Source organism: Heptranchias perlo, chromosome 5 (genome assembly GCF_035084215.1).
Source record: "Heptranchias perlo isolate sHepPer1 chromosome 5, sHepPer1.hap1, whole genome shotgun sequence".
In the NCBI taxonomy this organism is placed as follows: Eukaryota; Metazoa; Chordata; class Chondrichthyes; order Hexanchiformes; family Hexanchidae; genus Heptranchias; species Heptranchias perlo.
In genome coordinates, this window is record NC_090329.1 from 133385561 (window position 1) to 133410498 (window position 24938).

Below are 24938 nucleotides of genomic sequence, written 5' to 3' on the forward strand. Positions count from 1 at the left end.
AGAGGAGGGGTGGGGCTGATTAGGGACCGTAAAGGAGATCTACTCATGGAGGCAGAGGGGATGGCCGAGGTACTAACTGAGTCCTTTACCAAGGAAAAAGATCCTGCCAGAGTCTCAGTAAAGTAAGATATAGTTGAGATACTGGATGGGCTAAAAATTGAGAAAGAGGAGATACTAGAACAGCTGGCTGTACTTAAAGTAGTTAAGTCACCCAGTCCGGAGGGGATGCACCTTAGGTTGCTGAGGGAAGTAAGGGTGGAAATTGCAGAGGTACTGGCCATAATCTTCCAATCATCCTTAGATACAGGGGTGGTGCCGGAGGACTGGAGAATTGCAAATGTTACACCCTTGTTCAAAAAAGGGTGTGAGGAAAAACCCAGCAATTATAGGCCAGTCAGTTTAATCTCAGTGGCAGGGAAATGTTTAGAAACGATAATCGGGGACAGAATTAACAGTCACTTGGACGAGTGTGGATCGATTAGGGAAAGCCAGCACGGATTTGTTAAAGGCAAATCGTGTTTAACTCACCTGATAGAGTTTTTTGATGAGGTAACAGAAAGGGTAGATGAGAGCAAGGTAGGCTTATCATCAAGATTGCAGCCCATGGAATAAAGGGGGCAATAGCAACATGGACTCAGAATTGGCTAAGGGACAGGAAACAGAAAGCAGTGGTGAACGGTTGTTTTTTGGATTGGAGGGAGGTGTACAGTGGTGTTCCCCAGAGGTCGGTGCTGAGACCACTACTTTTCTTGATATATATTAATGACTTGGACTTGGGTGTACAGGGCACAATTTTAAAATTTGCAGATGACACAAAACTTGGAAGGGTAGTAAACAATGGGGAGGATAGTGATAGACTTCAAGAGGATATAGACAGGCTGGTGGCATGGGCACAAACGTGGCAGATGAAATTTTAATGCAGAAAAATGCGAAGTGATACATTTCGGTAGGAAGAATGAGGAGAGGCAATATAAACTAGAGGGCCCCAATCTAAAAGCTGTACAGGAACAGAGAGATGTGGGTGATATGTGCACAAATCGTTAAAGGTGGAGGGGCAGGTTGAGAAAGCGGTTAAAAAGGCATATGGAATCCTGGGCTTTATAAATAGAGGCAGAGAGTACAAAAATATGGAAGTCATGATGAACCTTTATAAAACATTGGTTTGGCCACAACTGGAGTATTGTGTTCAGTTCTGGGCACCGCACTTTAGGAAAGATGTGAAAGCCTTAGAGAGGGTGCAGAAGAGATTTACTGGAATGATTTCAGTGATGAAGGGCTTTAGTTACATGGAGAGACTGGAGAAGCTGGGGTTGTTCTCCTTGGAACAGAGAAGGTTGCAAGGAGATTTGATAGAAATATTCTTTTTTTTATTCGTTCATGGGATGTGGGAGTCACTGGCAAAGCCAGCATTTATTGCCCATCCCTTCAAAATCATGAAGGGACTAGACAGAGTAGATAGAGAGAAACTGTTCCCATTGGCGGAAGGGTCAAGAACTAGAGGATATAGATTTAAGGTGATTGGCAAAAGAACCAAAGGTGACATGAGGAAAACTTTTTTACACAGCGAGTGGTTAGGATCTGGAATGCACTGCCTGAGGGGGTGGTGGAGGCAGATTCAATCATGGCCTTCAAAAGGGAACTGGATAAGTACTTGAAAGGAAAAAACTTGCAGGACTATGGGGATAGGGCGGGTGAGTGCGACTAGCTGGATTGCTCTTACATAGAGCCGGCGCGGACTCGATGGGCCAAATGGCCTCTATCCATGCTGTAACCTTTCTATGATTCTATGATTCTACTAGTCCATAGTCACTAGTTTTAACACTCAGTGGAAAATATTGGCTTTGGAGTGGTGCTTGCGTAGCTGAACCGTAGACCATAAAGATCCCTGGTTCAAGCTCAGTTAGCTGATCTACCCAGAGGATAATAGGAGTACAACAATTGGGCTCAGCGCTCTGTGTTGGGAAGGGAAAACTTTGCCAAAGTTCCTACTCTATCACTATCTAGCAGATCCTGCTGGAACTGTGCATGTGTAGATGCTGTGAGGACAGAATTGTAATGCCCCACAGTTGAATAGTCTGCTGTCATTCAATGTCACGTCTTGCTCATGAACATTTGGGTGAGGTGCCTGTACAGTCAAAACCTTCAGGAGGGAAGAGGAGAAAACTGGAGAAGAAAATAATTTGTACATTAGATTAATATGTAGTATTAAATTATTTCATGTGTTGTCGTCAGTGTGCTGCTTCACATGTTGAAAAAGTCTGTGCATTCCTACCTGTAATTCATTACCTATCTCCTTCCTCTTGATCCAGGTTTTACCTTGTGTCTGAGGGTCTATGAGAAGTGGATACCTGGTTGCTTTGGTAACAATGATGCCATTCTGAACTGACAGGTCATCACTTGGTAACCCCTGTAGATTCCACTCACTGATCTGAAAAGATAAAACCACACAGACTTAGTAAAGGCAATGAGGTCAGCCTGGCCACAAATACATTTCCTGAAATGATCAGTGAAGACCAGGGCTGAAAATATTTTGGAAAAAGTCTGATAGATATTGGGATATAGATATTTGTAGCAGGTAGCCTAGAGATTATGGTACTGGGCTAGCAGTCCAGAGGTAATGAGCTTAAATCCCACCACAACAAGGAATAAAATTGAATTCAATAAATCTGGTACCAGTAAAAAATGACCATGAAAGCTAGTGGATTGTTGTAAAAACTCCAACTCGTTCATTAATGTCTTTCAGTGATGGGAATCTCCCACCTCTACCTGGTCTGGCCTACATGTGAATCCAGTCACACACTACATTTAATGGGCAAAATAAATACTGTGTTGTCAGTATTGCCCACATCCCAAGACCATATTAAAAAATTTCAGGTGCAGCTAAAATCATAGGCACACAAAACAGTTAGGTTACATTTTATGTCTCAGTTCAGACACTATTGTAATGATCTATTATATTCCCTGAGGTCCGATTTTAAGTTTAATTATGGAGGCTTCCAATAGGCCTTATTCCCTGAGGCTGCCATAGCGCTGACCATTGGAAAATTGTGTGCAGGACTACGAGTGTCAGATGAGCACCATGCTCTATTTTTCTATTGACTTTTTTGGTTCTTTTTGGAGACAAATGCTATCAGTACGGAATAAGCCTCCTAGTTTTATTTATCCCACACTAGATTTTACAACATCAGCTGAGGCTCCTCCTACAGTACAAGTTTTACCCATAACAACTACGCAGAGGCATTGGAACTGGTAGGTTAGATCTCTTAAAGCGTTGAATGGCAAACATATGTACAGGATCCAAATCCGGGTCCTGCAGTATCTTGTTTAAAGTTTAGAGAGTGAAATGTGTCTGTTATGGTCTCCTCAGCGAGTGTGAAACTCTGAGGAATCAACAAATAATCGAACATTTCAGTTAATACATTTGGTGGAAAGACTGAAATTTCTTCCTTTCCCCACTTGCTTCAGATAATAACAAAGAATGCAGATAATGACTGAAATGACAGCTATAAATGACAAAACATATAACCAAGGTAGCAATATATTCATTCAAAGGACATTACAACTAAAATTATTAGTATGTGGAGATATACACAATGGTTGTCTTGTGTCACTTAAAACCGACTGTAGTGGAAACTTAACAGATACAAGTGTATGTCTGAGCGAGACTCACGGTAGGCTGGTCCACCAGAAAGGCTATAAGGTTCAGATTATCTGTATAGGGAATCTTCCTTCTCTGCAGCTCTACTTCCCAGATTACTTTAATCAGTATATCTCTGAAAGTTTGATTGAAGGGACCACTATACGAGAGAAAACCAGTAGCCAACAGCACATCACCCACCAGCCTAGAATGCAAGAAAGGAAAAGAAATGAACAGCGAATAATCAAGTCCAGAGGAGGTCAGTGCAAGATGAAAAAGAACATCCTCAAACAGTAAGATCTGTAAAACACAATGCATATTTCTAGGTTAACGTGGTACATGTTGAATAGTCTAAATGCTAAAAGTGGGTTTTGGAGTGAGGATATAAGTAATGCTAATTGAGGGAGGATAGTGCCAGTTTAAATGGCAGCAATAGTTTCATCATTATGAGAGTGAGAGGCAGGCTACATGGAAACCCACTCTATCTTAGTGACTAGTATTATCCAAATACATGCAAGACCAGCAAGTCATCCCACCATGATTCCAGGGATGAGGGCCTTTAGTTACGTGGATAGACTGGAGAAGCTGGGGTTGTTTTCCTTGGAACAGAGACGGTTGCGAGGAGACTTTATAGAGATATTCAAAATCATGAAGGGTCTAGTCAGAGTTGATAGAGAGAAACTGTTCCTATTGGCAGAAGGGTCAAGAACCAGGGGACATAGATTTAAGGTGATTGGCAAAAGAACCAAAGGTGACATGAGGAAAAACTTTTTTTTACACAGTGAGTGGTTAGGATCTGGAATGCACTGCCTGAGGGGGTGGTGGAGGCACCTTCAAAAGGGAACTGGATAACTACTTGAAAGGAAAAAAATTGCAGGGCTATGGGGGTAGGGCGGGGGAGTGGGACTGGCTGGATTGCTCTTGCACAGAGCCCACACTGACTCGATGGGCCGAATGGCCTCCTTCCACGCTGCAACCTTTCTATGATTCTAAGTAAAGCAAGGGATAGGCATAAACAGATGTCAACATGAGGATACATAACGCTGGTTGGTATCTGCCAGATGGGCATGCTGTTCTCTTATAATATGTACCTTTCTATCCACAGTCAAATACAGGAAGTTCCCAACCTGTTTCCTCTGACCTGGAGGTGTTTGTATGATTGACAGTTGCATGTACTGGAGTAGAAACGACTGATCAGGGAACAATACGGCCTAGAAATTTGTTAGCGCCATGCTCGTTTTACAGGTGTAAAACGGGCACCTAAGTGTCCAATATGGCAAATGTAAGGAATCTTACAACACCAGGTTATAGTCCAACAGTTTTATTTGAAAATCACAAGCTTTCGGAGGCTTTCTCCTCCGTCAGGTGAGTGAAGGAGAAAGCCTCCTCACCTGACGAAGGAGAAAGCCTCCGAAAGCTTGTGATTTTCAAATAAAACTGTTGGACTATAACCTGGTGTTGTAAGATTCCTTACATTTGTCCACCCCAGTCCATCAACGGCATCTCCACATCATGCCCAATATGGCAGGTAGAGTGCACGTGCCTGTCCTGGGCCAGAAGTGCGCCGCCCACCATATTGAATCAGGCTCCTCCGCAGGCGTCCAGGGTATGCTCTGGAACGATTCAGAAAGTGCATCATATTTAAGTCAGGGTCCTATGCTAGCTATAGGGCCCTTTTGTGATATTGGTCTGCCCCAGTGCCTGAGTCACCATGGGATAAACTCGCCCAATAACTCATGACACTAACAGGCAGCAAGGACCCTACAGGAGTGCTATTTCAAAGGTTCATCCACAAACAGGCAGCTAGGACCCTTCAGCAATGCTATTTCAAGGGTTCATCTACTACATTCTGGTCAATTGCTGGTTAACTGCTGGGCGTTTTTTGGCCTGTTTTCTGACCTCTACAGTGTAATTGTTACGATCTGGAATGCACTGCCTCAAAGGGTGGAAGAAACTAATTCAATAACAACTTTCAAAAGAAAATTGGATCAATACTTGAAGGGAAAAAATTTACAGGACTATGGAGAAAGAGCAAGGGAATGAGACTAATTGGAAAGCTCTTTCAAAGAGCCGGCACAGGCACAATGAGCCAAATAGCATCCTTTAGTGCTGTAACATACTATGATACTTTGAATTCTGACCTCTGATAAAAAGTTTTTGCTGGAGCTGGACTGCTTTTGGTTGCCTTCAAAATTGTTTTATAATGCAGTCATGGTGGTCTTCTAGGGCTGCCTTTGGGGCTGGAAGATGAGGGGGAGCAGCCAAGGATACAGCAGAGAGCAGGAGCAGCGGAGAAGAGGGAGGAGGAGGGCACTGCGCAGGAGGCCATATCCACAGTGGGTCTGCAGGGAGCACCTCCTACCATCTTCACTGAAGAGCAACGTCTCAGGTGCCTTCACTTCATAACGGAGGCTATCACCAAGCTATGAAATCTGCTGCAGTTACAACTCCAGCCTCGAACCAGGGCATGAACAGCAGTGCCTGTCAAGCTCACTGTGGCCCTTAACATTTATGCAACAATGAGCCGAATAGCATCCTTTAGAGCTATTCGGCTCATTTATGCAACAGGCTCCTTCCAGGCTGTAGCAGGTGACATCAGCGACGTCTCACAGTTTGTAGTCCACGTTGTATCAGGGAGGTCACCGAAGCTCTCTACACCAGGAGGAACATTGAAAGATCGAAGCAGCATGAGATAGTGCTAGGCTTAGTGAGCATTCCAGGCTTCCCCAAGATGCAAGTTGCCATAGAGTGCACTCATATTACTGTGCGTGCTCCCCATCACCATCCTGGCATCTTTCTGAATATTGTAAACAATTTTACAACACCAAGTTATAGTCCAGCAATTTTATTTTAAATTCACAAGCTTTCGGAGGCTACCTCCTTCCTCAGGTGAACGATGTGGAAAATTTTCCACATTTTCCACATCGTTCACCTGAGGAAGGAGGTAGCCTCCGAAAGCTTGTGAATTTAAAATAAAATTGCTGGACTATAACTTGGTGTTGTAAAATTGTTTACAATTGTCAACCCCAGTCCATCACCGGCATCTCCACATCTTTCTGAATAGAAAGGGATTCCACTCGCTCAACGTCCAGCTTGTTTCCAACAACAGGCAACGCATCATATGTCTGGTTTCCTGACAGCGGTCATGATTCATGTGTCCTGTGCCAGTCCTATGTGCCGCCTTTATTCCTACCAGTCAGGTCACAGGCTGGCTACAGGGCAACAATGGTATCCAGTCTAGACAAGGCTCATGACTTCTGTCAGGAACCTGAGCACAGCAGCAGAGATGGCCTACAATGAGCAAGATCATTGAATCATACAGCACAGAAGGAGGTCATTCAACCCATCGTGCCTGTGTAAGAGCTATAAAATTAGTTCCACTCCGCTGCTCCTTCCCCATCGCCCTACAAATTTTTTCAAGTATTTATCCAATTCCCTTTTGAAAGTCACTACTGAATTTGCTTCCACTACCCTTTTTTGGACACTTAGGGAATTAAGGGATATGGGATCGGGAGGGAAAGTGGAGTCGAGGTAGATGATCAGCCATGATCTTATTGAATGGCGGAGCAGGCTTGAGGGGCCGGTTGGCCTACTCCTTCTCCTATTTCTTATATTCTTATGTTTCAGGCAGTGCATTCCAGATCATAACAAATCGCTGTGTAAAGAAATTTTCCTCAAGTTACTGACCCTTCAGCCAATAGAAACAGTTCCTCCCTATCTAATCTATCAAACCCCCTCAGTTTTTTAAACCTGTATTATTAAAAGTGTGAAGAGAGAGCAGAGAGAGAAGAAGCTGGTGAAAGCAGCTGCAGTTTGTCATGCACAATGTGTCGGGTTAGATAGAAGTAAGAAGGGGAAAAGATAATAAGAGTGTGAAGAAACCACATGCGACATCTCCTCCAGGGTTGCCATTCCCCATGGTCATGATGCTCCCCTGCCCATGATGGCCAGCATGCTTTCTCTCACAGGGGAGAGGATGTGCAGTGGGGCTCGGCCTCCTCTGGTGGCAGCCTCGTGTCATAAGAAGCTGTATGTCATTCCTCTGCAAGAATGGAGTGTTAGTGACATCCTAGAGAGGTGTTTAGAGAATGAGCCTGTGTGTAGAATAGTTCGTAGGCAGTGTGTTAGATATGAGGTGTGGTGAGTGTATTAGTATGAGAAGGAAGTAGAGGATAGTGAACGTAGGAGAGTGAAGGGAAGGGGAGTTGAATATTGTGAGTGCATAAGAAATAGAAGCAGGAGTAGGCCATCCGGCCCCTCGATCCTGCTCCGCCATTCAATAAGATCATGGCTGATCTTCGAGCTCAACTCCACTTTCCCGCCCGATTCCCATATCGCTTGATTCCCTTAGAGTCCAAAAATCTATCCATCTCAGCCTTGAATATACTCAATGACTGACCATCCACAGCCCTCTGGGGTAGAGGATTCCAAAGATTCACAACACATTGAGTGAAGAAATTCCTCCTCATCTCAGTCCTAAATGGCCGACCCCTTATCTTGAGACTATGCCCCCTAGTACTAGACTCTTCAGCCAGGGGAAACAGTCTATCAGCATCTACCCTGTCAAGCCCCCTCAGAATCTTGTATATTTCAATGAGATCTCTCATTCTTCTAAACTCCAGAGAATATAGGCCCATTCTACTCAATCTCTCTTCATAGGACAACCCTCTCATCCCAGGAATCAATCTAGTGAACCTTCGTTGCACCACCTCTAAAGCAAGTATACCCTACCTTAGATAAGGAGACCAAAACTGTACACAGTACTCCGGGTGAGGTCTCACTAAAGCCCTGTACAATTGTAGTAAGACTTCCTTACTCTTGTACTCCAATCCCCTTGCAATAAAGGCCAACATGCCATTTGCTTTCCTAATTGCCTGCTGTACCTGGCTTACCTGGCTGTTAACTTCTTGTGTTTCTTGTACAAGAACACCCAAGTCTCTCTCAATACCAACATTTAATAGTTTCTCACCATTTAAAAAATATTCTGTTTTTCTATTCTTCCTACCAAAGTGAATAACCTCACATTTCCCCACATTATACTCCACCTGCCACCTTGTTGCCCACTCACTTAACCTGTCTTTGTCCCTTTGCAGACTCTTTGTGGCCTCCTCACAGCTTACTTTCCCAGAGTAGTGAGGATGGAGATGATGGAAGTGTGAGCAAAGTCATGTCCTGGGAGCTAAGATCCTGGCATTGACCTACTCAGCAACCTCTTCCCACAAGCAGCGCAGGTGTTGTCTGGAGGGCTTTCTGCCCTCTAGGGAAAACAGGATCTCCCTCCTCCTGTTCATTGCCTGGACTAGGGCCTCCAACATGGCATCACAAATCTGGATGTCCTCTCTGGACCTCTTGCAGTCATTTTTCTTCAATCTCAGAAGTTTCCCTCTTGTCTTCAGCCGGAGTGCACCTTTAAGAGGTGCTGGCTGCTTTTAAGAGGTGTCAGATACCCGATTTCCCGCCCTTCCAAACAGGCATGCAGCCAATGATTAACGAGAGTAGCGTTGGCTGTATGCCTGAATGATTATAATGAGCTGTGAGCACCAATATCACTGCGTGCAGTGTGCGCCCTTCCTCCTGCTTGCTCATTTTCGAATTTCTACACCCACATATTTTGAAGCTCTGATGTCTTTTCTAATTTATCAACTGAACTTAATAGTAAACTTCTACTCCAAACTTTTGCGCCTGTTAGGTGTTCTCTCCAATATGCATGCAAGTCTCTCCCCTCCTGCGTTTCCCCAAGTCCCTCTTAACATGTCTATGAACCTCAATCTTCTCTAAACACTGGCATGAACCTTTCATCCTACTGTGCAGAGCACTTCATACACTTGACAGTCCCTCCTCTTCTAACGTGCCTGCGAGTCTCTCCCTTTCCAACACACCTGGCAGACTCTCCCTCTATTGTGCTCACATTGAAAGATTATGGCTCCTGACTAGGAGGGAAGGAACTAAGGCTTACTTACAGCAGTTGCAAGGCTGTTGGAGCTTATATGGCCAGAAGTTCACAAATTTGGCAGAGAAGGAGAAACATAAATGGCAGAAGGATGAGCAGCATTGAGTGCATCTGCTATGACCAAGGCTCCAAAATTCACAGAAACTTCAGTGAAGGTAATGTTGGCAAAGTAAGGGCAAGAAGAGTCAGGTTGTTTGACACCCAAGACAGAAGGCTCTATAAAAGGGTGGTACAGTCAGTATGCAGGAAGTTAGCTCAAGCAATCAGTGCCACCTCAATCACCCCATGACCGGCAACAGAGTATTGAAATCATTTTAATGACCTCATGAGATTGGCCAAGGTAAGGAAGAACAAATACCCATGCAGATCTTGAAATAGTGCTGGAAGCACTCACCTCCACAGCATCCATGTCTATATAGTGTAAATGAAGAGATGAAGGCAACAGTCAATATGCAAAACATACCTCACCAACTCCCTCCCAAACCACACATCCGTCAACCAACATTGTATTGTTCTGTATTCTACTTCCTGAACCAAGGGTGGCAGAGTTTGAGCGAAAAGTGAACAGATTGCTGCATAAGCTGTACCTGAAAACATGATCATATAAAATGTCTGGACACCTGGGTGAAATTCAATTTTGAACTAATCAATAACCTTTCTAAATCTTTTATCATTGCAAAGAAAAATATCACCCATAATCAGCAATGAGGTGCCACGGAGGGAGGAGGAATGACAACAACTTGCCTTTGCCAACAATGAAAGCATGGATGAAGGTGTCAGCAGCAGATTGGCTAAGGTGACTAGCACAGTAAAATGTCTCAGTGCTTCATAGGAGTGTAAGAAGACAAAAATTGACAACAAGCAAAAGGAGATATTAGCACGGGTGACCAAATGCTTGGTCAAAGAGGTAAGTTTTAAGGAACGTCTTAAAAGGAGGAGAGCTAGAGGTGAAGAGGTTTGGGAAGGGAATTCCAAAGCTTAGGGCCTAGGCAGCTTAAGACACGGCTGCCAATTGTGGGGCAAAGGAAGTGGGGGATTCACAAGAGGTCAGAGTTGGAGGAACGCAGAGTCCTCAAAAGGGTTGTAAGGCTGGAGGAGGTTAGAAACATAGAAACATTTATGGCACAGGAGGAGGCCATTCAGCCCATCATGTCTGTGCAGGTCTAAAGAGAGTTATCCAGCCTAATCCCACTTTCCAGCACTTGGTCCGTAGCCTTGTAGGTTATGGCACTTCAAGTGCATATCCAAGTACTTTTTGAATGTGATGAGGGTTTCTACCTCTACTGCCTTCTCAGGTAGTGAGTTCCAGACCCCCACCACCCTCTGGGTGAAAACATTTCTCCTCAGCTCCCCTCTAATCCTTCTACCAATCACTTTAAATCTTTGCCCCCTAGTTAGTGACCTCTCTGCTAAAGGAAATAGGTCCTTCCTATCCACTTGATCTAGGCCCCTCAATTTTATACACCTCGGTTAAATCTCCCCTCAGCCTCCTCTGTTCCAAAGAAAACAACCCGAGCCTATCCAATCTTTCCTCATAGCTGAAATTATCCAGTCCTTGCGACATCCTCATAAATCTCCTCTATACCCTCTCTACTGCAATCACATCTTTCCTGTAATGTGGTGACCAGAACTGTACATAGTACTCAAGTTGTGGCTTAAGTAGTGTTTTATACAGTTCTAGCATAACCTCCCTGCCTCAGCTAATAAAGGAAAGTATTCCATATGCCTTCTTAACCACCTTATCTACCTGTCCTGCTACCTTCAGGGATCAGTGTACATGCACTCCAAGGTCCCTCTCTTCCTCTACACTTCTCAGTATCCTCCCATTTATTGTGTATTCCCTTGCCTTGTTTGCTCTACCCAAATGCATTACCTCACACTTCTCTGGACTGAATTCCATTTGCCACTTTTCTGCCCACCTGACCAATCCATTGATATCTTCCTGCAGTCTACAGCTTTCTTCCTCACCATCAACCGCACATCCAATTTTTGTATCATCTGCAAACTTCTTAACTATGTCCCCTACATTTAAGTCTAAATCAGTTACAGACATAGGGAGAAGCAAGGCCATGGAGAGATTTGAACGCTAGGATGAGAATTTTAATATCGAGGTGTTGCTGGAATGAGAGCCAATACAGGTCAGCGAGCACAGGGGCAATGGGTGAACGAGACTTGGTGTAAGTTTGGATATGGGCAGCAGAGCATTGGACAAGCTCAAGTCAATGGAGGGTTAAAGATGGGAGGCTAGTAGAGCATTGTTAGTCAAGTCTGGAAGCAACAAAAGCATGGATGTTCAGCTTGGTAACGGATGGATTGCCTACAGTACTGTCAGTGTTCAGAATTATTGGGGTAAATTTTAACCCAGAGCCGGGAAGAGGGTGGGGGGGTAATTCCTGACGGGAAACAAGGAAGTATGGGTTTCCTGGAAGTCCTTTTGATTTTGCCGTAAGGGCTCATTTAATTTTTTTTTGTCGCTTTCCGGCCCAATAGGCTGGTCTCAGTCAGACGGAAGAAGAGCCAGGAATCTCATTGTGGGGGGGGGGGGTCAGACATCTCATTGGGGAGGGGGGAGGTCAGACATCTCATTGGGGAGGGGGGAGGTCAGACATCTCATTGGGGAGGGGGGAGGTCAGACATCTCATTGGGGAGGGGGGAGGTCAGACATCTCATTGGGGAGGGGGGGGTCAGACATCTCATTGGGGAGGGGGGAGGTCAGACATCTCATTGGGGAGGGGGGAGGTCAGACATCTCATTGGGGAGGGGGGAGGTCAGACATCTCATTGGGGAGGGGGGGGTCAGACATCTCATTGGGGAGGGGGGGGTCAGACATCTCATTGGGGAGGGGGGAGGTCAGACATCTCATTGGGGAGGGGGGAGGTCAGACATCTCATTGGGGAGGGGGCGGGGTCAGACATCTCATTGGGGAGGGGGCGGGGTCAGACATCTCATTGGGGAGGGGGGGGTCAGACATCTCATTGGGGAGGGGGCGGGGTCAGACATCTCATTGGGGAGGGGGCGGGGTCAGACATCTCATTGGGGAGGGGGCGGGGTCAGACATCTCATTGGGGAGGGGGCGGGTCAGACATCTCATTGGGGAGGGGGAGGTCAGACATCTCATTGGGGAGGGGGAGGTCAGACATCTCATTGGGGAGGGGGGTCAGACATCTCATTGGGGAGGGGGGTCAGACATCTCATTGGGGAGGGGGGGTCAGACATCTTATTGGGGAGGGGGGAGGTCAGACATCTCATTGGGGAGGGGGGGTCAGACATCTTATTGGGGAGGGGGGTCAGAGATCATGGGGAGGGGGGTCAGAGATCATGGAGGAGGGAGGGTCAGAGATCATGGGGAGGGTCGGAGATCATGGGGAGGGGGGAGGGTCAGAGATCGTGGGGAGGGGGAGGGTTTGAGATCATGGGGAGGGGGGAGGGTCAGAGATCGTGGGGAGGGGGAGGGTTTGAGATCATGGGGAGGGGGGGAGGGTCAGAGATCAGGGGGAGGGTCAGAGATCATGGGGATGGGGGGGTCAGAGATCACCCATTTGTGGGGTTTAAATTAGGCCTGGTCTCTGGAGATAAGGTGTATCCTTCCTGCTGGATACAGTTGTTGATAATTTCCTACTGAATGTTATGGGGCTGCTGGCAACAGGTTGTTCAGTATCAACTCTCGCTGGTCATCCTTGTCACAATGAAAGGATTGATAAAGAAAGAACAAACAGGAACTTATTTACCGCTTTTCGCTTCCTAAAGTGCTTAGCAGCCGACAAATTATTTTCAGTGTAGTCAGTGGTGCTTTGAAGGTGAACACAGCAGCTAATTTGCACAAAGAAAGGTCCCACAATCAGAGATTAACGACCAGTTTGTTTTAAGAGGTGTTGGTTTTCGAATAAATGTTGGCTGAGAAACTTCCCTGCTCTTCTTCAAATAGTGCATTGGGGTATTTTATGTAAGGAATCTTACAACACCAGGTTATAGTCCAACTGTTTTATTTGAAAATCACAAGCTTTCGGTGCCTTTCTCCTTCGTCAGGTGAGCGAGTGTGGGATTCCATGGAAGGTTACCGCATTTATATTCAGAGAACAATACCTGGTGATTACAGATAATCTTTCCAACTGCCCGTTGTCAAGGCAATCAAAGTGTTCAGACAGAGTGATGTGACCTACAGGACCACCGAATATACAAACGGCCAGAACAAAAGACAGACAGAGAGAGAGAGAGAAACATCTGAAAGGAAGAGAAAGAGAGAGAATGACCCATTGTATTAAAAACAGATAACTTTTTTTCGCTGGTGGGGTTACGTGTAGCGTGACATGAACCCAAGATCCCGGTTGAGGCCGTCCTCATGGGTGCGGAACTTGGCTATCAATTTCTGTTCGACGATTTTGCGTTGTCGTGTGTCTCGAAGGCCGTCTTGGAGAACGCTTACCCGAAGATCGGTGGCTGAATGTCCTTGACTGCTGAAGTGTTCCCCGACTGGGAGGGAACCCTCCTGTCTGGCGATTGTTGCACGGTGTCCGTTCATCCGTTGTCGCAGTGTCTGCATGGTCTCGCCAATGCACCATGCTCCGGGGCATCCTTTCCTGCAACGTATGAGGTAGACAACGTTGGCCGAGTCACAGGAGTATGAACCATGTACCTGGTGGGTGGTGTCCTCTCGTGTGATGGTGGTGTCTGTGTCGATGATCTGGCATGTCTTGCAGAGGTTGCCGTGGCAGGGTTGTGTGGTGTCGTGGACGCTGTTCTCCTGAAAGCTGGGTAATTTGCTGCGAATGATGGCCTGTTTGAGGTTGGGTGGCTGTTTGAAGGCGAGTAGTGGAGGTGTGGGGATGGCCATAGCGAGGTGTTCGTCGTCATTGATGACATGTAGAAGGCTGCGGAGAACATGGCGTAGTTTCTCCGCTCCGGGGAAGTACTGGACGACGAAGGGTACTCTGTTGGTTGCGTCCCGTGTTAGTCTCCTGAGGAGGTCTATGCGATTTTTCGCTGTGGCCCGTCGGAATTGTCGATCGACGAGTCGAGCGTCATATCCCATTCTTACAAGGGCGTCTTTCAGCGTCTGTAGGTGTCCATCGCGTTCCTCCTCGTCTGAGCAGATCCTGTGTATTCGCAGGGCCTGTCCATAGGGGATGGCCTCTTTGACGTGGTTAGGGTGGAAGCTGTAAAAGTGGAGCATCGTGAGGTTGTCCGTGGGCTTGCGGTAGAGTGAGGTGCTGAGGTGCCCGTCTTTGATGGAGATTCGTGTGTCCAAGAAAGAAACCGATTCTGAGGAGTAGTCCATGGTGAGCTTGATGGTGGGATGGAACTTGTTGATGTTATCGTGTAGTCTCTTCAGTGATTCTTCGCCATGGGTCCATAGGAAGAAAATGTCGTCGATGTATCTGGTGTATAGCGTTGGTTGGAGGTCCTGTGCAGTGAAGAAGTCCTGCTCGAACCTGTGCATGAAAATGTTGGCGTATTGAGGTGCGAATTTGGTCCCCATGGCTGTTCCGTGTGTTTGGGTAAAGAACTGGTTGTCGAAGGTGAAGACATTGTGATCCAGGATGAAGCGGATGAGTTGTAGGATGGCGTCTGGAGATTGGCTGTTGTTGGTGTTGAGTACTGATGCTGTTGCAACGATGCCGTCATCGTGGGGGATACTGGTGCAGAGTGCCAAGACGTCCATCGTGGTGAGAAGTGTTCCTGGTTCAACTGGTCTGTGGGTGCTGAGTTTTTGTAGGAAGTCTGCAGTGTCGCGACAGAAGCAGGGGATTCCCTGTACGATGGGTTTCAGGATGCCCTCGACGTATCCAGAGAGGTTCTCACACAGGGTTCCGTTGCCTGATACGATAGGACGTCCGGGTGTGTTGGCTTTGTGTATCTTTGGGAGGCAGTAGAAGTCTCCCACGCGGGAGTACGTGGGATGAGAGCGCGTAGGATGCTTTGAAGGTCTGGATCGAAGGTCTTGATCAGTTTGTTGAGCTGGTGGGTGTGTTCTTTGGTCGGATCTGCGGGTAACTGTCTGTAGTGTTCCTGGTTGTCCAGTTGTCGGTATGCTTCTTTGCAATAGTCCGTTCTGTTCTGTATGACGATGGCTCCTCCTTTGTCCGCTGGTTTGATGACGATGTTGCGGTTGGTCTTGAGAGCGTCGATGGCATTGCGTTGTGCTCGGGTGACATTCTGGACTGTCTTCTGAGTGCGGCTGATGAATCTGGCATTGACGCATTTCCTGACAGCTTGAGCATACATGTCAAGCTGAGGGCAGCAACTTCCCCGGAGCGGAGAAACTACGCCATGTTCTCCGCAGCCTTCAACATGTCATCGATGACGACGAACACCTCGCTCAGGCCATCCCCACACCTCCACTACTCGCCTTCAAACAGCCACCCAACCTCAAACAGACCATCGTTCGCAGCAAATTACCCAGCTTTCAGGAGAACAGCATCCACGACACCACACAACCCTGCCACGGTAACCTCTGCAAGACATGCCAGATCACCACCATCACACGAGAGGACACCACCCACCAGGTACATGGTTCATACTCCTGTGACTCGGCCAACGTTGTCTACCTCATACGTTGCAGGAAAGGATGTCACAGAGCATGGTGCATTGGCGAGACCATGCAGACACTGCGACAACGCATGAACGGACACCGCGCAACAATCTCCAGACAGGAGGGTTCCCTCCCAGTCGGGGAACACTTCAGCAGTCAAGGACATTCAGCCACCGATCTTCGGGTAAGCGTTCTCCAAGACGGCCTTCGAGACACACGACAACGCAAAATCGTCGAACAGAAATTGATAGCCAAGTTCCGCACCCATGAGGACGGCCTCAACCGGGATCTTGGGTACATGTCACGCTACACGTAACCCCACCAGCGAAAAAAAGTTATCTGTTTTTAATACAACGGGTCATTCTCTGTCTTTTTCTTCCTTTCGGATGTTTCTCTCTCTCTCTCTGTCTGTCTTTTGTTCTGGCCGTTTGTATATTCGGTGGTCCTGTAGGTAACATCACTCTGTCTGAACACTTTGATTGCCTTGACAACGGGCAGTTGGAAAGATTATCTGTAATCACCAGGTATTGTTCTCTGACTATAAATGCGGTAACCTTCCATGGAATCCCACACTCGCTCACCTGACGAAGGAGAAAGGCACCGAAAGCTTGTGATTTTCAAATAAAACAGTTGGACTATAACCTGGTGTTGTAAGATTTCTTACATTTGTCAACCCCAGTCCATCACCGGCATCTCCACATCAGGGGTATTTTATGGTCATCCAAGAGATGTGGACAGAGCATCAGTTCAACATTTCATCTGTGAGTTAGCACCGCTGGCTTCGCAGCACCGTCTCAGTACTACATTGAATGGCCTCCTCACTACACTATCTGCTTCAGAGAGGATGAAGATCTGAAAATTCTGCTTTCTGTACCAATTAATCAGTTGTAATTTTTCCAGTTGTTAGAATACATCAATTCTTAGCGAAATATCTCCTTCAATATTCCGAAACAGACTGCAACAAGAAACCATGGGCCTCGCCTGTCCTGGGCTTCCCTCCCCTTCCCTGACTGCAATGCTCTCCTGCCCTCCCCCAACCACTGAGCTGACTGCCAAAGATTGTTCCTTCAAGTCCCCAATGGTGGTCGCCTGCCACCCAAAATCCACTCTCACCCGCAGGCCAACTAGTGCTTTCTGCCGGGTACGGTAGCATAGTGGTTATGTTACTTGGCTAGTAATCCAGAGGCCTGGACTAAAATCCAGAGTCATGAGTTCAAATCCCGCCACGGCAGCTGGCGAATTTAAATTCAATTAATTAATTAAATTCAATTAATTAAAATAAAAAAAAATCTGGAATTAAAATACTAGTATCAGTAATGGTGGCCATGAAACTACCGGATTGTCGTAAAAACCCATCTGGTGCACTAATGTCCTTCAGGGAAGGAAGCCTGCCGCCCTTACCCGGTCTGGCCTATATGTGACTCCAGACCCACAGCAATGTGGTTGATTCTAAATTGCCCTCTGAAATGGCCGAGCAAGCCACTCAGTTGTAAAATCTCGCTACGAAAAGTCATAATAAGAATAAAACCGGACGGACCAGCCGGCATCGGACCACGAGGCACCGGACATGACAACGGCAAAACACCAAGCCCAGTCGACCCTGCAAGGTCCTCCTTACTAACATCTGGGGACTTGTGCCAAAATTGGGAGAGCTGTCCCACAGACGAGTCAAGCAACAGCCTGACATAGCCATACTCACAGAATCATATCTTTCAGCCAATGTCCCAGACTCTTCCATCACCATCCCTGGGTATGTCCTGTCCCACCGGCAGGACAGACCCACCAGAGGTGGCGGTACAGTGATATACAGTCAGGAGGGAGTGGCCCTGGGAGTCCTCAACATTGACTCTGGACCCCATGAAATCTCATGGCATCAGGTCAAACATGGGCAAGGAAACCTCCTGCTGATCACCACCTACCGTCCTCCCTCAGCTGATGAATCAGTCCTCCTCCATGTTGAACACCACTTGGAGGAAGCACTGAGGGCAGCAAGGGCACAAAATGTACTCTGGGTGGGGGACTTCAATGTCCATCACCAAGAGTGGCTCGGTAGCACCACTACTGACCGAGCTGGCCGAGTCCTGAAGGGCATAGCTGCCAGACTGGGCCTGCGGCAGGTGGTGAGCGAACCAACACGAGGGAAAAACTTACTTGACCTCGTCCTCACCAATCTACCTGTCGCAAATGCATCTGCCCATGACAGTATTGGTAGGAGTGACCACCGCACAGTCCTCGTGGAGATGAAATCCCGTCTTCGCACTGAGGACACCATCCAACGTGTTGTGTGGCACTACCAACGTGCGAAATGGGATAGATTCAGAACAGATCTGGCAGCTCAAAACTGGGCATCCACGAGGCGCTGTGGGCCATCAGCAGCAGCAGAATTGTATTCCAGCACAATCTGTAACCTCATGGCCCGGCATATTCCTCACTCTACCATTACCAACAAGCCAGGGGATCAAGCCTGGTTCAATGAGGAGTGTAGAAGAGCATGCCAGGAGCAGCACCAGGCGTACCTAAAAATGAAGTGCCAACCTGGTGAAGCTACAACTCAGGACTACATGCATGCTAAACAGCGGAAGCAACATGCCATAGACAGAGCTAAGCGATTCCACAACCAACGGATCAGATCAAAGCTCTGCAGTCCTGCCACATCCAGTCGTGAATGGTGGTGGACAATTAAACAACTAACGGGAGGAGGAGGCTCTGCAAACATCCCCATTCTCAATGATGGCGGAGTCCAGCACGTGAGTGCAAAAGACAAGGCTGAAGCGTTTGCAACCATCTTCAGCCAGAAGTGCCGAGTGGATAATCCATCTCAGCCTCCTCCCGCTATCCCCACCATCACGGAAGCCAGTCTTCGGCCAATTCGATTCACTCCACGTGATATCAAGAAACGGCTGAGTGCACTGGATACAGCAAAGGCTATGGGCCCCGACAACATCCCAGCTGTCGTGCTGAAGACTTGTGCTCCAGAACTAGCTGCGCCTCTTGCCAAGCTGTTCCAGTACAGCTACAACACTGGCATCCACCTGACAATGTGGAAAATTGCCCAGGTATGTCCTGTCCACAAAAAGCAGGACAAATCCAATCCGGCCAATTACCGCCCCATCAGTCTACTCTCAATCATCAGCAAAGTGATGGAAGGTGTCGTCGACAGTGCTATCAAGCGGCACTTACTCACCAATAACCTGCTCACCGATGCTCAGTTTGGGTTCCGCCAGGACCACTCGGCTCCAGACCTCATTACAGCCTTGGTCCAAACATGGACAAAAGAGCTGAATTCCAGAGGTGAGGTGAGAGTGACTGCCCTTGACATCAAGGCAGCATTTGACCGAGTGTGGCACCAAGGAGCCCTAGTAAAATTGAAGTCAATGGGAATCAGGGGGAAAACTCTCCAGTGGCTGGAGTCATACCTAGCACAAAGGAAGATGGTAGTGGTTGTTGGAGGCCAAGCATCTCAGCCTCAGGGCATTGCTGCAGGAGTTCCTCAGGGCAGTGTCCTTGGCCCAACCATCTTCAGCTGCTTCATCAATGACCTTCCCTCCATCATAAGGTCAGAAATGGGGATGTTCGCTGATGACTGCACAGTGTTCAGTTCCATTCGCAACCCCTCAGATAATGAAGCAGTCCGAGCCCGCATGCAGCAAGACCTGGACAACATCCAGGCTTGGGCTCATAAGTGGCAAGTAACATTCGCGCCAGATAAGTGCCAGGCAATGACCATCTCCAACAAGAGAGAGTCTAACCACCTCCCCTTGACATTCAACTGCATTACCATCGCCGAATCCCCCACCATCAACATCCTGGGGGTCACCATTGACCAGAAACTTAACTGGACCAGCCATATAAATACTGTGGCTACGAGAGCAGGTCAGAGGCTGGGTATTCTGCGGCGAGTGACTCACCTCCTGACTCCCCAAAGCCTTTCCACCATCTACAAGGCACAAGTCAGGAGTGTGATGGAATACTCTCCACTTGCCTGGATGAGTGCAGCTCCAACAACACTCAAGAAGCTCGACACCATCCAAGATAAAGCAGCCCGCTTGATTGGCACCCCATCCACCACCCTAAACATTCACTCCCTTCACCACCGGCGCACTGTGGCTGCAGTGTGCACCATCCACAGGATGCACTGCAGCAACTCGCCAAGGCTTCTTCGACAGCACCTCCCAAACCCGCGACCTCGACCACCTAGAAGGACAAGGGCAGCAGGCGCATGGGAACAACACCACCTGCACGTTCCCCTCCAAGTCACACACCATCCCGACTTGGAAATATATCGCCGTTCCTTCATTGTCGCTGGGTCAAAATCCTGGAACTCCCTTCCTAACAGCACTGTGGGAGAACCGTCACCACACGGACTGCAGCGGTTCAAGAAGGCGGCTCACCACCACCTTCTCAAGGGCAATTAGGGATGGGCAATAAATGCCGGCCTTGCCAGCGACGCCCACATCCCGTGAACGAATAAAAAAAAAAATATCAGCTCAGATTTGAATTCTTGACAGGAGGCGGCGAGTGGGAGCTGAAGTAAATGGGAAACCTTCCTACCCTCCGCAACGCGAGGTTTGAACTTCCGGGCCTCATCAGCGTGGGTACCATTAGTCTCCTGCCCAAACCCGGCAGAAAGCACTAGTTGGCCTGCGGGTGAGAGTGGATTTTGGGTGGCAGGAGACCACCATTGGGGACTTGAAGGAACAATCTTTGGCAGTCAGCTAAGTGGTTGGGGGAGGGCAGGAGAGCATTGCAGTCAGGGAAGGGGAGGGAAGCCCAGGACAGGCGAGGCCCATGGTTTCTTGTGAAGCCCGGAGGAGCACTCCTGCTCCTCAAGGAAACAAGAAAAATTTTTAAAATTACTTAATTTTCTGGACCTGGATCCGTTTGCCACTAGGTTTACGAGCAACTAGCAGGTAGAGCAGGAGTCCCCTGGGGCCATCTCCCTCATAAACAGATATTCTGCTTTGGATACTGTTGGGGGAGATGGCTTATCAGGGGAAAGCAGCAAGAGCCAGGTTCGGGGCACCACGGGTGGCTCTGCTGTACAGGAAGGGAGGAAGAAGAGTGGCAGGGCTATAGTGATAGGGGATTCAATTGTAAGGGAAACTGATAGGCGTTTCTGCGGCCGCAAACGTGACTCCAGGATGGTATGTTGCCTCCCTGGTGCTAGGGTCAAGGATGTCACGGAGCGGCTGCAGGGCATTCTGGAGGGGGAGGGTGAACAGCCAGTAGTCGTGGTCCATATTGGTACCAACGACATAGGTTTAGAAAGGGATGAGGTCCTGCAAGGTGAAATTAAGGAGTTAGGAGATAAATTAAAAAGCAGGACTTCAAAGGTAGAGATCTCAGGATGACTACCGGTGCCACGTGCTAGTGAGTATAGGAACAGGAGAATAGACAGGATGAATGAGTGGCTACAGGGATGGTGCAGGAGGGAGGGATTTAGATTCCTGGGACATTGGGACCGGTTCTGGGGAAGGTGGGACCTGTACAAGCATGACGGGTTACACCCGAGTAGGACCGGGACAAATGTCCTCGCGGGCGTGTTTGCTAGTGCTGTTGGGGAAGGTTTAAACTAGAATGGCAGGGGGATGGGAACCTGAGCTGGGAGTCAGAAGGGAATAAAGTTGAGAGCAGCAAGAGAGGGGAAGACCCAGGGGAAATCTACAATACAAATATTACAAACAGTTGTTCAAGAACAAGTGAAAGGGAAAAGCATAGAGCAGCGGAAAGAAAGTGTACTTTAGGCATTTTAGATACTTTAGGCACGACAGATAAAATGAAAACGAGAAGGCGTAAGGTGATTAACCCAGCATCAAAGCTGTGGCAGGGGGTTGGGAACCTGAGCAGGGAGACAGAGGAAAGCGTATCAGGAAGGGACAGAAGGTATGGAGTAAAAGGTAAAGTGTTAAAAAAGGAAAAAGCAGGAACTAAGTGTCACAAAACATATTTGAAAGTTCTTTATCTGAATGCATGTAGCATTCGTAACAAAATGGACGAGCTAATGGCACAAATAACGACGGATGGGTATGATCTTGTGGCTATTACAGAAACATGGCTGCAGGGTGACAACGACTGGGAATTAAATATGCCAGGGTATTTAACAATCAGGAAGGACAGGCAGGAAGGAAGGGGAGGTGGGGTGGCTATGCTAATAAGGGAAGGAATCACTGTAATACAGAGAAAAGATATTGGGACAAAGGATCAGGATAATGAAACAGTTTGGGTAGAGATAAGGAATAATAAGGGGAAAAAAACACTCGTGGGCGTAGCATATAGGCCTCCTAATAGTTGCAACTCTGCTGGAAGAAGTATTAATCAGGAAATAGTCGGGGCATGTAATAAGGGAACATCTATAATTATGGGGGATTTTAACTATCATATTAACTGGACAAATCAAATTGGGCAGGGTAGCCTTGAGGAAGAGTTTATTGAGTGTATTCGGGATGGATTTCTTGAGCAGTATGTAACTGAACCTACAAGGGGGCAAGCAACCTTGTACCTGGTCCTGTGTAATGAGCCAGGATTAATTAATAATGTCCTAGTTAAGGATCCCTTTGGAATGAGTGACCATAACATGGTGACATTCCATATCCAATTAGAGGGTGAGAAGGTTGGTTCTCAAACAAGCGTACTGAGCTTGAATAAAGGAGACTATGATGGTATGAGAACGGAATTGATTGAAGTGGACTGGGAAAATAGTTTAAAGGGTAAGACGATACATGAACAGTGGTGTTCATTTAAGGAGTTATTTTACTACTTTGAAAAAATAAATATTCCACTGAGGAAAAAAGGGTGTAAAAGAAATGACAGCCATCCGTGGCTAAGTAAAGAAATTAAGGATCGTATCCGACTAAAAACAAGGACATATAAGGTAGCCGAACTTAGTGGGAGGATAGAAGATTGGGAAGTCTTCAAAAGACAGCAAAAAGTAACGAAAGGATTGATTAAGAAAGGGAAGATAGATTATGAAAATAAATTATCAAAAAATATAAAAACAGATATCAAGAGTTTCTACAGTTATATAAAAAGAAAAAGGGTGGCTAAGGCAAACGTAGGTCCTTAAGAGGATGAGACCGGGAAATTAATGGTGGGAAACATGGAGATGGCAAAAATGCTGAACAAATATTTTGTTTCAGTCTTTACGGTAGAGGACGCTAAGAATATCCCAACACTGGACAAACAGGGGGCTCTAGTGGGGGAGGAGCTAAATACGATTAAAATCACTAAGGAATTGGTACTCAGTAAATTAATGGGACTGAAGGCGGATAAATCCCCTGGACCTGATGGCTGACATCCTAGGGTCTTGTGGGAAGTGGCAGTCGGGATTGTGGATGCTTTGGTAATAATTTTCCAAAATTCTCTGGACTCGGCAAAGGTCCCGGCAGATTGGAAAACTGCCAATGTAACACCCTTATTTAAAAAGGGTAGTAGGCAGAAGGCTGGAAATTATAGACCAGTTAGCCTAACATCTGTGGTGGGTAAAATTTTGGAGTCTATTATTAAGGAGACAGTAGCGGAACATTTGGATAAACATAATTTAATAGGACAAAGTCAGCATGGCTTTACGAAGGGGAAGTCATGTCTGACAAATTTGCTTGAGTTCTTTGAGGATATAACGTACAGGGTGGATAAAGGGGAACCAGTGGACGTAGTGTATTTGGACTTCCAGAAGGCATTCGACAAGGTGCCACATAAAAGATTATTGCTCAAGATAAAGAATCACTGGATTGGGGGTAATATTCTGGCATGGGTGGAGGATTGGTTATCTAACAGGAAGCAGAGAGTTGGGATAAATGGTACATTCTCGGACTGGCAACCTGTAGCCAGTGGTGTTCCGCAGGGGTCGGTGCAGGGTCCCCAACTCTTTACAATCTATATTAACGATTTGGAGGAGGGGACCGAGTGTAACATATCAAAGTTTGCAGATGATACAAAGATGGGAGGGAAAGTAGAGAGTGATGAGGACATAAAAAACCTACAAGGGGATATAGACAGGCTGGGTGAGTGGGCGGAGATTTGGCAGATGCAATACAATATTGGAAAATGTGAGGTTATGCACTTTGGCAGGAAAAATCGGAGAGCAAGTTATTATCTTAATGGCGAGAAACTGGAAAGTACTGCAGCACAAGGGGATCTGGGGGTCCTAGTGCAAGAAAATCAAAAAGTTAGTTTGCAGGTGCAGCAGGTGATCAAGAAGGCCAACGGAATGTTGGCTTTTATTGCTAGGGGGATAGAATATAAAAACAAGGAGGTATTGCTGCAGTTATATAAGGTATTGGTGAGACCGCACCTGGAATACTGCATACAGTTTTGGTCTCCATACTTAAGAAAAAACATACTTGCTCTCGAGGCAGTACAAAGAAGGTTCACTCGGTTAATCCCGGGGATGAGGGGCTGGACATATGAGGACAGGTTGAGTAGATTGGGACTCTACTCATTGGAGTTCAGAAGAATGAGAGGCGATCTTATTGAAACATATAAGATTGTGAAGGGGCTTGATCGGGTGGATGCGGTAAGGATGTTCCCAAGGATGGGTGAAACTAGAACGAGGGGGCATAATCTTAGAATAAGGGGCTGCTCTTTCAAAACTGAGATGAGGAGAAACTTCTTCACTCAGAGGGTAGTAGGTCTGTGGAATTTGCTGCCCCAGGAAGCTGTGGAAGCTCCATCATTAAATAAATTTAAAACAGAAATAGACAGTTTCCTAGAAGTAAAGGGAATTAGGGGTTACGGGGAGCGGGCAGGAATTTAGATTTGAGGTTAGGATCAGATCAGCCATGATCTTATTGAATGGCGGAGCAGGCTCGAGGGGCCGATTGGCC

The 24938-nt window shown here is 47.0% G+C and overlaps 1 protein-coding gene across 1 annotated transcript in view; it reads right to left on the bottom strand.

Annotated features, from left to right (window-relative positions):
* LOC137322210 (dynein axonemal heavy chain 8-like) overlaps positions 1 to 24938 on the bottom strand; it is a 1468904-nt gene that overhangs the window by 142168 nt on the left and 1301798 nt on the right. Inside the window, exons 74-75 of the mRNA XM_067985326.1 lie at positions 3671 to 3842; positions 2273 to 2428 (exon numbers count right to left, since the gene is read on the bottom strand). Coding sequence (XP_067841427.1) covers positions 2273 to 2428; positions 3671 to 3842 — 328 coding nt within the window. The remainder of the gene's footprint in view (positions 1 to 2272; positions 2429 to 3670; positions 3843 to 24938) is intronic.